Below are 14,557 nucleotides of genomic sequence, written 5' to 3' on the forward strand. Positions count from 1 at the left end.
GGCTCTTGTTCCCAAAGAGGTTGTCAAACCATCCCCCCAACGGACACCCACAAAATACAGTGAGGATGAACGGAACACGGAAATGCTGATGAACGAGGCAGGGTCTGGGTTAAACCAGGTTCTGATGAGCTCAAGTTGATAGAGGGGTCACGTGCAGTTGAAAGGTGCTGCAACCGGGGTTCCAGTTCAGACGCTCGGGGGTCCATTCCAAAGGAAACGTGCTTGGACCTGTCTCTCTAACCCGTAGGTGAGTGAGGCAGACAAGTTCTCCCAGGTGGACACCCAGCTTCCTCTTGTGAGGGTGGCTCTCCAGTCAACACGGTGGCTTCGGAGGGAATCTGAGAGGCCAGGGCAGAGAAGATGTCTACTTTATATAGCCACTTTTTGGCTTACCCTAGTACATCATCTATGAAGGGTTTTGTGTGATTAGTTTTAAAACAGTTTGATTGGCACCAAGTCCTTATATTAGCTGATCCAGTACCTCCGCCCTATCAAGCAGAGTTGTACAGTCATCACCAGGATCATTTTAGAGCATCTTCTTACTTAGACTTGTTGCTCCTGTGGTTGTTGCTGCCGGGTGCCGTCGAGTGGGTTCTGACCCACCGGCCCGGTGCACCACACACCGAGACACGGCAGGGTCCTGCGCTGTCCCCATTGTGGCAGCCACGATGTCCATCCAGCTCCTTGAGCGCCTTCCTCTACTTTACCAAGCATGACGTCCTTCTCCAGGACAGGTCTCATTGTTACCTGTGCCCCATCCCCCCCAGCCTCCTCGGCTAGGCCCCCAGGTCACTTAATCCAGTTACTGTCTCTGTCCATTGACCTCTCCCGATTTCATTAGGAAGGCTTTCTTTGGGGTGAGGTTTCCTTTGATGGGTTGCAAATGAGAGCTCAGGTCTTAGGCGATGGAAGGCTGTAAAAGGTTCTGAAGTTGGAAATGGCCGTTGTGGGCTAAACCAAGCTTTGGGTTTGGCCTTCTTGATGCTCATAAGCACCCCACCACCCCAAAACTGAAGTGAGGTGTCACGGCATTCAAACAACACTGGCCTTGTCTGTACACAGAAAGGTCAAGAACTTCCGATGGGCAACACTGCTGCCAAAGACGCCTCTCGGCATGTTCTTCAGCCGGATGATCTGCCTGAGCTGGAGGGAGAAAACCCTCAGGTGGTAAAGCCAAGGTTCCGGCAGGGTGGATGAGCACCAGGATTAGGCCACAGGGAAAATTCCAGCCAATCTCAGAAGAGGACGTTCCCTAAGCTGATTAGACGCCTCTGTGTTTATCACTTGTTGTGAGGTGCCTCGAGGCTGCTCCTCAGAGTCCCTGTGCACCCCCAAACGAAGCCCCGCTGGGTGCTGCGCCAGCCCCACACTTGTTATATATGCGCCAGTGTTGCAGCCACTGTGCCTATCCATCTCATCCAGGGTCTTCCTCTCTGTCACGGCCTTCTCCTTTGTTAAGCATGACGTCCTTTTCCAAGGATTGGTCTCTCCGGGGAACATGCCCAAGTACGTGAGGGAAAGGGCCATCGTCCCACCTCAAGGGAGCACTCTGGGCTCTTTCGTCACTTCCTCGGTACTTTCAGTATTCTTCATTCCAGTGTGTCTATTCTTATCACTTCTCACCAGACTCACCGCCATCGAGTCAAGGCTGACTCACAGCGACCCGCTGTCTGAGACTGTCAATGTTTACTGGAGTAGAAAGTCCAGTCGTCTCTCTCCTGCGCAGCTGCTGGTGGTTTCGAACTGCCAACCATGCGGATTGCAGCCCAGTGGTAACCACGGCGCCACCAGGGCTCCTTGCACTTGCAGGAGGAGCACACGCTGAGCAGGCTGGTTGTGGCAGACCTTTGTTTTGTTTCGGAATTGTGTGAAAACTTGACTTTTTCCTCTACGCCTTTGGCAATATTACTAAAGATGCATCGGACTCAGGCCGTTTTATTAAGGCGGTCGCTCTAGGAATGGAACAAGACGTAGTGGTTACTCATTGGTTGCTAACCATAAGGTTGGCAGTTTGAAACCACCAGTCGCTCCTCGGGAGCAGGATGAGGCTTTCTACCCGTGAGGAGCTACACTCCCGGCCACTCAGGGGCAGTTGGGCGGCTCCGAGTGGGATCAAGCTGATGGCAGTGATCTGGAGAGTCTGTTCAAGAGGCACCGAAGCCCTCCGGGAGCCTATGGTGATTGGTGAGGTGTCTGTGCTGCCCGGCTGTGCGCCAGGTTATGGAACAAGGATCTGAAGTGTAAGGCTGTACCAGAGGGAGGGCCTGCCCTCGCCGTCTTTGGCGTTCCAGCCAGTTCCATGAGGGAGGGAGCTCAGCGTCTGCACAAACAAGGCACAAACATCACCAAGGAAACACGGCTGCCAGCAAAACTCACATTCCTCCCTCCTGCCCCACCCAGGGACCATTGCCTCAACTGTCTCTCTGTCCTCTCTGCCATCGAGTCAGTTCCGACTCATCACAGCTGCAGAGGACAGGTAGAACCGCATCTGGGGGCTTCTGAGACTTAAAATGTTAAGCTAGCACCCAGGGATTTTGAAATGCTACCCTTGGGTGGACTTTGGTCATTTTTATCACTCCTCATCGCGACCGTAGCTTACCTGTAGTGACATGGGTGAAAGCATCGCCATCGTGGTTGTGAAGTGCTGTAGAGTCGGTTCCGACTCATTAGGACCTACTGTGTGCAACTGGATGACCCACTGCCTGCTCCGGGGGCGTCTTCACATTCGATTGCATGTAGTAGGGTCATTTTGAGTCAGGCCAACTCTATAGCACTGCAGGACAATGACGGTGTGTGAGCTCCTCATTGCAGCCACCGTGTCCGCCCCTCTCCCTGAGAGCCCTCCTCTTCGTCACTCACCCTCTGCTTTCCCAGTCTGACGCCTCTCTCCAGAGACTGCCCACCCCACCCTGACAGCGTGTCCAACATGCATGAAACCAGGTCTCTCCACCCTCGCTTCCAAGGAGCTTTCGGGGTGTACTTCGTCCAAGACAGATTTGCCTGTTTGTCTGGCAGGTCATGTACATTCTATGGTCTTCGTCCACACCGTCCATTAAATGCATCATTTCCTCTCTGGTCTTCCTTATGAACATCAGAAATACATTCCAGGTGCTCTCCGTGTGTCAACTCATTTACTATCACAGCAGCTTCACAAGGCAGACGGTTCATGTCCCTGTTTTGCAGATGAGGAAACTGAGGCACGGGGAGATTAAGTCCTCGCCATCTGCTGCGAGTAGAGCTGGGATTGAGACCTAGGTCCCTTGCCCTGTTCCCTTGGCCAACCGCGTGCTCTTCACAGTGTTCAGGAGCAAAATTGTCACTTTTTTGCCTAACGTCCTCCTGCCCCAGACACGGTATATTCTACCTATTGCTCACCTGTGTGTGGACACTGGACAATGCACAAGGAAGATCAAAAAGATCCAAGTGGGAGTAGGGTTGACAGTAGCTGTTGGGGGTTTTGTTTCGAGAGGGATTGCAGTCAAAGGAATTGAATGGGCAGAGTTTGGGGGATCCCCTCCGAGGAGGTGTCCCGTGTGGAATGTCTCCATCCTCTTCCGTCTCAGGGTTCACAGCTCCCGAGCTTGCTCTTTGATTTTGGAAAGCGGTCTGATGATGGGTTTTCCCACGGGGGTGCCCTCACTTCCACTGTGTGTGCCGGACCTGGACGGGCAGTTTGCTCAGGAGAAAAGCCATGAAAGGAGCTGAGTGGATGGTCTCATCTCTCCTCCTCCAAGCCAGTGTGGACAGCCCTGCATGTCCTTGCCCCTGATCCAGGGCCTGCCGGTAGTTGACTTTTGTATCGTTTCTAGGTTGGAGCATTGTTTTCTATGGGGTCAGGGGTATGTGCTGCATTGGAGGGTCTGGTGTGCTATACCCAGAAGCAAAAGTGACTCCACATGTCAGATGAGGCAGACTGTATTACGTGTGGCGCAGGCGATGGGAGAACTGGAGAGCGTGGGCATGGTAGCAAGCTACAGCTTTGCATGAGGTTGTGGCAGTGGTTCTTTGAAGGACCCCCATTTGAGTCGAGGTTCAGAGAACAGGGAGGATTTGGCCACCATTGGCCGGGTGGGATGGAGTTCAAGCAAAGGTGACAGTCAAAGGGAAGGAGGAGAGGAGGGAAGGGTGACACAAGGTGAGGGGGACCCTGGGAAAAACTCCAAAGCCACGCATTGCCACCCAGTTAATGCAGGACTCATAGCGACCCCGCAGGACAGGGCAGAGCTGCCCCTGTGGGTCTCCAAGGCTGCACATCTTTACAAGAGCTGACAGGCTCATCTTCATCCTTCCCCCGCAGAGCGTTTGGGTGAGTTTGAACTGCTGATCTTATAGTTTGAGGCCCCAACTTATAACCCACTAGGCCACCGAGGTCCATGACCTTGGGAATTGATGCTTCTGTACAAAAATTCATGATCACCATGACTAGAGAGGTATAACCCCCACCCCTGATTTGACCACCCATATTTCTTAAAATAGCTCAGCATTAAAGCCCTGAGTGGCGGGGAGGGCAGCCTTGTGATCCTGTGAGGTTCCTGTCAACACTATCGAGAGGAGGCCTGGTCAGCAAGGCGTGGTGTCCGTGGGTCTGAATCACTCTCCTCCTTCTTCGTCATTTGCTTGTTTACAGGTTGTCTAGGCAGTGTTTGTTTGGATTGTCGCCATTGTATCGTGAGTTGGGAGGAATTCAACAGAGCAAGCTGGTGTCCACGCAGCAGTCCACACACACACTGTTTTGTAACCTTGATGGCAGTCCCTCCATCACCTAACAGCGCCCTTCCCGCCCCCTCCCTGTGTTTCCTCCTTCTTTCCCCTCCCGCCTGCCATCTGAGGTTTCTCTCTGGGCCGATGCTGCCCTTTGGGTCTCCTGTGCTTGAGGGTTTGAATGAGCTCGTGCCTTCTGGCTGTTGCTTCGCACATCAAGTTGAACTGAACGTTGAACCAGGAGGATGAGCTCAGTCCCAGGTTTGAGGGGGAAGCAGGCCTGTTGTCCTGGGGGCCCCCACCAGTCCCCATCAGAGCAGAAAGCTTGGTCTTTTTTCATTATTTTGAGAGTTTCCCCCACATTTTTCCTCCCATTCTACCCAGGGCATCTTAGAGTGGTTAACAGTGGTAGCTGGGCGCCATCTATTTCTTCTGGTCTCAGAGTTGTGGAGGCTGGACTTGCCTGGCCCAGTAGTTCTTTGGACGAATCACTTCTGTATTAGTCTAGGTACTTTGGAGAAACAAATCCACAGCGACTCATGTATAAGAGAAAGTTTTATGTAAAGAAAAGGTGCATCACAGCATCACGAAAACATCCCAACCCAATGCTGCCCAAGCCCACAAGTCCAACATTAACCCATTAACCCAACACCAGTCCACAAAGTCCTCCACCTCACAAAACAGAGGCAATGATGCCGACTGCAGGAGGAAAGCTGAGTCAGTGAACGAACAAGCATCTCAGCACTAGCAGGGGTCTCCACACGGCTGCTCCAGCACCCAGGGCTGCATCGGGATAGGTCCATGTGGCTTCTCCTTCGGGATGTCTTGTAGGAAGTCAATCTTGCAAGCTGAAGCAGGGAACTGCTAAGGCAGCTGCACCCGGTGCAACCATCACAAAACAAGAGACCCGAGAACTAGAAAGGCGAGGCTTCACCACCCATTTATCCCTCCGCCTTTCAACCAGCACCACATGTGATTATCGGCCAGGCTGGCACAATTAACTGACTCCGCTTCCCTGTGTCTTTGGTTTGCTTTACTCTCCTTCGCTGAGACCAACAGTGGGACCCGAGAGAGCCGCGAATGAGCTTTTACGTCCCAGCTGCTAATCAGTAAATAACACATAGGACATTGTGTTTGTGGACTACGTTATACCAGTTGGCCTTGCTGTCCCTGAGACTGGTCCCGAGTCCCCAGGCCTGGTGATGCCGTGTGTGTAGTTACAGCCAAGGCCTTCTAACTTTGCTCCCATTGGCTCCACCACATTCATGGATCTAGTCTATTGGCCTCTCATGTAAGTATCCGTGGAGCTGTATCCCCTGTGCATCTGAGGATCCCTTCCACCTCCAACGGCTTCTGCGACGTGGGCAGGGAAATGGAGGGGCCACATATGGGGGTGGGGAAACGCAGCGGGAACGAAAACAGGCGGGCGGCAGGCGGGGACCGAACAGTACCAACAGGAGCGAGCGAGTGAGCGAGGAGGAGTCGTTCCTTCCTGCCGAGCAACATCACGGGGTCTCGGGGGACGGGGGGCCATGGACCCTGCACCTGACCCTCTCCCTCTCCGTCTAGATGACAGCGCCTCCGCCGCCAGCAGCATGGAGGTGACGGACCGCATCGCGTCCCTGGAGCAGCGGGTCCAGGTGCAGGAAGATGACATCCAGCTGCTGAAGTCCGCACTGGCCGACGTGGTGCGGAGGCTGAACCTCGCCGAGGAGCAGCAGGCCTCGCTGAACCGGAAAGGCCCAACCAAAGGTGGGCGCCCCCGGCACGTGGGGCCGGAGCAGACCCGGCCCCTTGGAGCGCCTGGCTTGGGGAAGAGGCCCGAGCTCCTGCACACCGACCGGCTCATGGCTCAGAATAGCAGCGGGACAAACCCGAGTCCAGACACCAGAATGACTGCCCTGCAGTCAGTCCAGACTCAGAGAGACCCGACAGGACGGGGTGGAACATGCCCCTGTGGGTTTCCGAGACGGTCACTCTATACGGGAGTGGAAAGCCTCCTCTTTCTCCCACGGAGAGGCTGGTGGTTTCCAACCGCTGACCTTGCAGCTAGCAGCCCCACGTGGAACCACCATGCCCCCCCCACCCCCTCACCCCCCACCCCCCGCTCACCAGGGCCCCTTGGGACAAGCTCACCTCGGTCAGAATCACCACACAGGTCACAGCCATTTACCCCACCCCAAAACGTGCCAATAATCACGCCTGGCCTCGGCCGGCCAGCAGTCCTGCCCATGGAGGCCTGGACTGGGCTGAGTTCCTTCCCCACCCCTCCCACCCCCAACACACACACAAGGACCATACCCATGTGCAGTAGGGAGGGGCATCTTCTATTTTTCACTGCCCCTCCCCACCCATGGTCCAGAGGGAGAAGAGCTTTTTGAGAGAGAGAGCCCAGGCCTCACAGGCAGGTGGGATGCCCCTGGACTTGCTGATGAAATGTGTTGATGAGGTTTAGATAGGCCGTGATCAGTATGTATGCGTTGGGTCACCCACCTTGGGCAGTAAGGACAGTGGTGGACAGTGTTTGTCCACCAGACCAGGAGGCCGCTTTCAGTGAGCACCATGGGCCTTCTTTGGGGGATGTTCCTCACAGGGAGTGTGTGGACAGGCCTCCTGGCACACACTCTGTTAGGCTTCTCCTGTCCACTCTACTGATCATAGGCCACACTCGAGGGGACCCAGAGGTGGAGGCCATGCCCTGAGGAGCTCAGGGTCCCACCCTTATTCACTGACCTTTCCTCCCAAGCTGCTCCGCTCCTCCCGGGAAACGCCGTCTGTCTCTTAGATTTCCTGCCCCACTGACCGTGCGGAGAGAGCCCCACCTGGAGTTCTGTATCTGGTGGTGGGTTTTTGAAAAATGTACGTCATCAGGGTCTCCATGACTCTGAAGAAGGAGCCTAAAAAGGCAATTTCTGTGTATTTAATACTTTTTTTTTTTAAGTCTTTGGTGGCGTAGAGTAAAGACTGTGAAGATTTACAGTCTCAGAAACCACAGGGAGAGTTTGCCTCTGTCTCATAGAGCAACAGTGAATTAGAATCACCCCGATAGCAGTGAGTTGGTGGTTTTTAAATAGAGTCAAAGGAGGCCTGGTGGGGCCTCAGGTAAGAGTTGGGCTGCTAACCACAAGTCAGCAGTTCAAACCCACCAACTGCTCCCAGGGAGAAAGATGAGGCTGTCTGGTGCCTTAAAGACTTGCAGCGGACTTGACTCCGTACAGGGTCGCAATGAGTTCGAACAGACTCAGTGGCAGTGAGTTTGGGTTTGGGGACATAAGTGATTTAGACAGCTAACACGGCAGGCTCCTGACTCAAACCCCGGAAGTTTGAGTCCACTATGAGCACCTTGAAGGAAGGGCCTGGTGACCTACTTTTGAAAGATCACCATTGATCGCCACCGTGGCCCCCGCAGGGTCACTGTGAGACACAGATGGCTCCACCTTAGGGAGCTCAAACTCAAACCTCAATCACTGCCATCGAGTCGATTCTGGGACCCTATAGGACAGGGTGGAACTGCCCCTGTCGGTTTCCGACATTGTAAATCTTTACGGGAGTAGAAAGCCCCATCTATCTCCCTTGGAGTGGCTCGTGGTTTTGAACTGCTGACCTTGCGGTTAGCAGCCCAGTGAGTAACCACTGCACCACCAGGGCTCCTGCAGCAGGCTTAAGTACCCTTTCAGTGGTTCACCTCTTAAAGTTTTGGAACTAAGACGCCTCAAAAAAAACGTTATAGCCTTCTAGTTAGGAGTCCTGGGAGGTGGGGTCGTGGTTACGCACTGGGCTGCAGTCCTAAAGGTCGGTAATTCAAAACCACTACACAGCTCTGAAGGAGAAAGATGGGACTTTTTACTCCTTAAAGAGGCTTTGCAGCCTTGGAAGCCCAAGGAGGAGGCAGTTTTACCCTGTCCTGTAGGGTCACTTTGAGTCATCATCGACTCCATGGCAGTGGAGTTTAAAAGTTAGTACCCTCAAGGAGCCCTGTTGGCATGATGGTTACACATTAGGCTGCTAACTGCAAGGTCAGCAGTTCAAACCACCAGCCACCCCACAGGAGAAAGATGAGGCTTTCTACTCCTTTAAAAAGTTACTGTCTCAGAAACCCACAGGACCATGTCTACCCTGCCCTAGAGGGTCACTATGAGTCGGCATCCACTCAACGGCAGTGAGTTTGTTGATTTGAGAGTTAGTACCCTCTTTTCTGCTCCCCACGTACAGTCCGCTCTTAGGCCCTGACTGGATCATGTTTCCTGGCATCTCTAGAGAACACCGTCCGTTCCTCTTGGCTGTGACAGTCCCTTGGTTCCTTAAAGGGCATGCACACGCCCCTTTGAAATTAGCCCTTGTGGGTGTGGGCACCTTGAACGAGTCCTCCCACAACTCACACCTTGTCCGTAGTGGTGCCGGGAGAGGGCACAGCCTGTGGTTTCCTGTAGTGCTTGGTTTCCCTCTAGTGCCTCCGTCTGGGGGGTCCTGAGGGCACATTGAGCTCAGCATTGCACTGCTAACTGAAAGGACAGCAGATCAAACCCACCAGCCGCTCTGAGGGAGAAAGAGGAGGCTGCCTGTTCCCGGAAAGCTTCACAGCCCCAGAAACCCTGGGGAGCCGCAGAGCACTTTTACCTTGTCCAGCAGGGATGCTGGGTGTCAAGGTGGACTTGAGGCCCCCAGGTGTTTTGTTGGCTGGTTTTATGAAAAGCAATGGGACCTTGGCTTGTCAGGTTCTGGATCCCCAGCTGCAGGTGAGCAGAGGCCTGGGCAGAGAGATGGGTGCAGTCCAAACATTGCCCTGAGGGAGTTTGCATCTCCTCGGACTCACCCAGCAGCTAGGTGACTAACGAGGCTATCGGTGGCTATCCTCAACAGACTCAGCTTTCCAGGAACAAGTCTGAGGAGGACCCCGTGCATCCCCGAGGGTGAACTCCAAGCGGTTGCTTTTGTGTGCAACCTCCACATGGTATCCAGCGCCTGTACTTCTAGAAAATTCGGAGAAAGGGGGTTGGCCTGAGAATGGTACTTTCATGATGTGCAGTGGTTTGGCTTCTCGGGAGAGAAATCGATTTCCGTAGCGATCTGGGGTTTCTCTCGACAGACACCTCATTGTGGTTCGAAAGCTTACTTCAGGCGTGAGTCTCCCGTGGAGCAGTTCGCGCACGTTCCTTCCGCGTGGCGGTGCTGCTCAAAGTCCCGTTGGTGGGACAACACTCTTCCCACGTCCTTCGTGGGAGCTCTGTTTCCACTCACTCGTCTTTCCTGCCTCTGCCCTCTGGCTCTGGGACACATTTGCCCTTTTGGGGGGCTCATACGGTCGCTTGCTCTGAGGAGCAGATTCTTCTCCCTCTCTGGTGTTACTGTCCACTTTGCCGGCCTGTTGGGCTGAAAGGGGGTCTCTGGGGGTGATTGATTGAGTCCCCACTTTGAAGGGTGAGACCCTAGATCTGGAGACTTCCCCCAGCCCCCTTCAGATCAGTCATTCTTTTGTTCCACATTTCTCTTGCCCTTTCCAGGGCCTTCCCGTGTGATCCCTTTCAGAAGGGGTGGTGGTGGGAGCTTGGCCAGCTAGGCCTTCAGCTCTCAGGCTGTGGTTCTCCTACTCCATCAGTCCTTTGGACAGATCATTTCCTTGAATCCGTTTTTCTTTGCTCCAGACACTGAAGGACTAGTCATTGCCCCTTAGATGGCCCATTTCCACGTTTTTTAATACCCTGGTCACTACTCACCAAAGTAGGATGTGGAACATCGTCTGCCAGGTGACCTCGATGTGGCGGTCCCCGATGAAGCCCGGTAGAAGGGACTTTCCTTTCGCTTGTCTCCACGCCTGAACATTTTCGTAACATCCAGTGTAAAAGCAGTCGTCCGTCGCTTCCGAAATAAAATATCCCCACTAAACCGCTTCCACAGAACGTTTGTCTAGACTGGGGAGAACATTGAATGAGTCGGAGAGTGAAACAAAACCGCGAAACGAGCCTGTACTACCTGAAAGAAAGAGGGAGTTCTCGTCTCTAACTCACAAATCGGTAAGAAGAACCCCAAAGCAAGAGCACAGTCGATAAAGAGAGATTTACTGACATTTGCTCCCTGATATTAGTTAAGGTTACCCTGGTAGCAGAGTGGGTGGTGCATTGGGCCGCTAGCCACGAGGTCAGCAGTTCAAAGCCACCAGGCTCCCCACGGGAGAAAGATGAGGCTGTCTGGCCCTGTAGAGCTTCACAGGCTCAGAAACCACAGGAGCAGTGGGGCTGTGTCCTGGATTGTCATAATGCGTCAGAATGGACCCGATAGCCATGAGCCCAGTGTACTTTGGAATGTTGAATAAGCAGGATAGAGACCCTTCATCCACTTTATTCGCAGTCAGGAGCTTAAGGTGTTTGATTCGTTAGTGGCCCCATGGAACAAACTTGACCAGGGCCCTATCATAGCCCTTCCCCCCGGGTGTGCTGAACAGGACCTGTTGTCACATTAAACCTCCTGGAAGGACCCTGTCCTCGGGTCCAAGGACCCGGCTGGATTTGAATAATGCTAGCCTGAATTGTGTGGCTAAGGGGCAGGGGCCTAGAAGCCATATGGAAAGCAAAGGAAAGATCACAGGATCAAGGTCATCCCAGCCTAGGAGCTCCATCCCAGTTTTGTCCCTCACTAGCTGGGACTCCCAGGGCAAATTATTCAATTTCAGGCAGTACCTGATAACAGAGACTGTTTTCTCATCTGCATCATGGGCACGTTGAGACCAACCTCGTGGAATTGTGGAGAGATTGGATGAGAGAACTATATTTCCAGAGTCCTGCAAAGTCCTGCACGTAGCCAGTCCATCCACAGTAACCCAGTCAGCTGCTGTCCAGCTGAGGCCCACTCACAGCGACCCTCCAGGACAGAGTGGAACTGCTCCACAGGGTGTCTGAGGCTGCATGATCTTTCAGAGCTCTGTAAGGAGCCCTGGTGGTGTACTCTTTTACTTGCTGGGCTACTGGTTCAAAGTTAGCAGTTGGAAACTACCAGTTGCTTCTAGAGAGAAAGACGAGGCTTTCTCCTTCCATAAATTATAGTCTCTCAAATAAAAGGGAAAAACAATAATAATTAAAAACTGATGTAGCTCAGAAGCAACAAAGCCACATGGAAGAAGCATACCAGCCTGTGTGACAAAGAGGTGTCAAAGGGATCAGGTATCAAGCATCAAAGAACAAAAATTCATATAATTGTGAATGAGGGGGAGTGCAGATTGGGGACCCAAAGCCCATCTGTAGGTAACTGTACATCCCCTTACTGAAGGGTCTCAGGGAGGAGATGAGCCAGTCAGGGTGCAGTGTAGCAACAATGAAACATACAACTTTCCTCTAGTTCCTAAATGCTACCTCCCCGCACCCACCCCCCTACTATCATGATCCCAATTCTTCCTTACAAATCTGGCTAGACCAGAGGATGTACACTGGTACAGATAGGAACCGGAAACACAGGGAATCCATGACAGATGATCCCTTCAGGACCAGTGGTGAGAGTGGAGATACCAGAGGGTGGAGGGAAGGTAGGGTATAAAGGGGGAACTGATTATAAGGATCTACATATAACCTCCTCCCTGGGGGATGGACAACAGAAAAGTAGGTGAAGGGAGACTTCGGACAGTATAAAATATGACAGAATCATAATAATTTATAAATTATCAAGGGTTCATGAGGGAGAGAGGAACTGGGAAGGAGAGAAAAAATGAGGAGCTGATACCAGAGGCTCAAGTAGAAAGCAAATGTTTTCAGAATGATGAGGGCAACAAATGTACAAATGTGCTTGACACAATGGATGTATGTACGTATTGTGGTAAGAATTGTACGAGCCCCCAATAAAATGATGTTTTAAAAAAACGGAAAAATATACATTTTTAAAGAGAGATGGGTCACAGCCTTAGAAACTCTCCAGATTCCTTTTCTATCTGACCTAAGCACCTGACTGAGTAATTATAAAAGGAGAAAAGCAAAATCAAAACTGACGTGAATTCTTTTGTGAGAACCCAGCACAAACAAGAGTTAGGGTCATTTGCACAACCAGGAGCAGATATTCCGCCATCAATTGCAGCCGCTTGATGGCACTTGAACTTGGCGTTTGGTTTCATCCTGAGGGAAGGAGAATGCCTCGTTTTTCTCACTTCCCGCTGCTGTTTGGTTTGAATCTGTGACCTTCCTGTGAGCAGCCCAACAGTGCCTCCAGTCGGTTCCAACTCACAGTGGCCCCGTGTACAGCAGGACACACTGCCCGGTCTGTCCTGTGCCATCGTCACTATGGTTCCTGTGTGGAGCCCATTGTTGCAGCCCCTGTGTCCGTCTGTCTGTCTGAGGCCTCTCCGTTTCACCACGCATGGTATCCTTCTCCAGGGATCGATCTCTCCTGACAACATGCCCAAAGTATGTAAGACAAGTCTCACCATCCTTGCCTCTAAGGAGCATTCTGGCTGTACTTTTTCCAAGACAGAATTGTTTGTCCTCTTGGCAGTCCGTGGTACTTTCAATATTCTTGACCGGCACCATAATTCTTCAGTCTTCCTTACTCAGTGTCCAACGTTCACATGCACATGCGGTGTTGAACACACTATGGCTTGGATCAGGCACACCATAGTCCGCAAAGCGACATCCTTCCTTTGTTACACTTTAAAGAAGCCCTGTGCGGCAGAGTCACCCAGTGCAGTTTGTCCTTTGATCTCTTGACCCCCGCTTCCATGATCATTTTTTTTTTTTGGCTGTGATTGGCATCCACGATCATTGATTGTGGATCCAAGCAGGAAAAAATCCTGGACAACTTCAGCCTTTCCTCGTTTTTCATGATGTTACCTGTTGGTCCAGTTGTGAGGACTTCTTTTCATTGAGTGGTCCTCCAAACTGAAGGCTGACATCCTTGCTCTTCCTCAGCAAGTGCTTCAAGTCCCCTCACTTTCAGCGAGCGAGGTTGTACCATCTGCATAGTGCAGGTTGTTAGTAAGGCTCCCTCCAATCCTGGTGATACATTCACCTTCAGCTAGACCAGCTCCTCGGACGATGTGCTTAGCATACAAATTAAATAAGGCTGGTGATAGGATACACACTTTACCTGGTTTTACCACGGAGCATCCCCTTGTTTTTTGGGCACAACTGCCTCTTGATCCACGCACAAGTGCCGTGAGCACAGTGAAGTGTTCTGGAGTTCTCCTTCTTCTCAGGACTACCCATGTATGGTTTACTGGGGTCCGCACTGCCTTGGCAGAGTTGGTGGCACACAAGCAAACATCTTTCTGGGGTCCTCTCCTCCCAGCCGAACCCACAGCACCACCAGTTTTCCTTTGAATGCTTGTGTGAATGTGCAGGTGACCTCTAGGCTGGGAGGCCCTGGGATGACAGGGCTAGCAGAAGCCTGTAATTTGCTCATCTGTTAATTAATAGAGCTAATGATCAAACTAAGAAGACACCTGCAAAAGGGAATGTCATTATTTTTTTCCGTCGAGCTGCCAACCTGCGGCCTGCACAAACCAGCAAACTTTGCAATGAGAACAGGGAACTAGCCACGGGTTAACGCCTGAGGAGACAGATAACCCCAGTTAACACGGGAACAATGCGTGTCTTTCAATCTACATCTTGCATGTAAATCCCTGTAACTCTCAGTGCGGAGCCGGAATGGAAATGAGCCGGCATGAACACAATGGATCTATTATTCGTGTCACTCCTAGCCCACAGCCCTGCCTTCTCGAGAACCCACGAGAGCAAACGCCGCTTCCAGGCTTTCTTAGAAATGTTAGCCCGCTGTTGCTCTCAGAACTTCAGAGGGCAGATTTAGGGCAAAGCAAGGGGTGGGTTTTCAAACACAACATTCTTCTGATGATCACGGAACACACACCACAGAACATCAGAAC

The 14,557-nt window shown here is 52.3% G+C and overlaps 1 protein-coding gene across 2 annotated transcripts in view; it reads left to right on the forward strand.

The window, feature by feature from the left end:
* EML1 (EMAP like 1) overlaps positions 1-14,557 on the forward strand; it is a 182,711-nt gene that overhangs the window by 88,364 nt on the left and 79,790 nt on the right. For both annotated transcript variants that reach the window (XM_004698803.2, XM_004698805.4), the window contains exon 2: positions 6,271-6,453. In XM_004698803.2, the coding sequence (XP_004698860.2) occupies positions 6,271-6,453 (183 nt within the window). The remainder of the gene's footprint in view (positions 1-6,270; positions 6,454-14,557) is intronic.

The sequence above is a fragment of the Echinops telfairi genome, unplaced genomic scaffold (assembly GCF_000313985.2).
Source record: "Echinops telfairi isolate 266 unplaced genomic scaffold, ASM31398v2 ScPeMD7_18;HRSCAF=68, whole genome shotgun sequence".
NCBI lineage: Eukaryota > Metazoa > Chordata > Mammalia > Afrosoricida > Tenrecidae > Echinops > Echinops telfairi.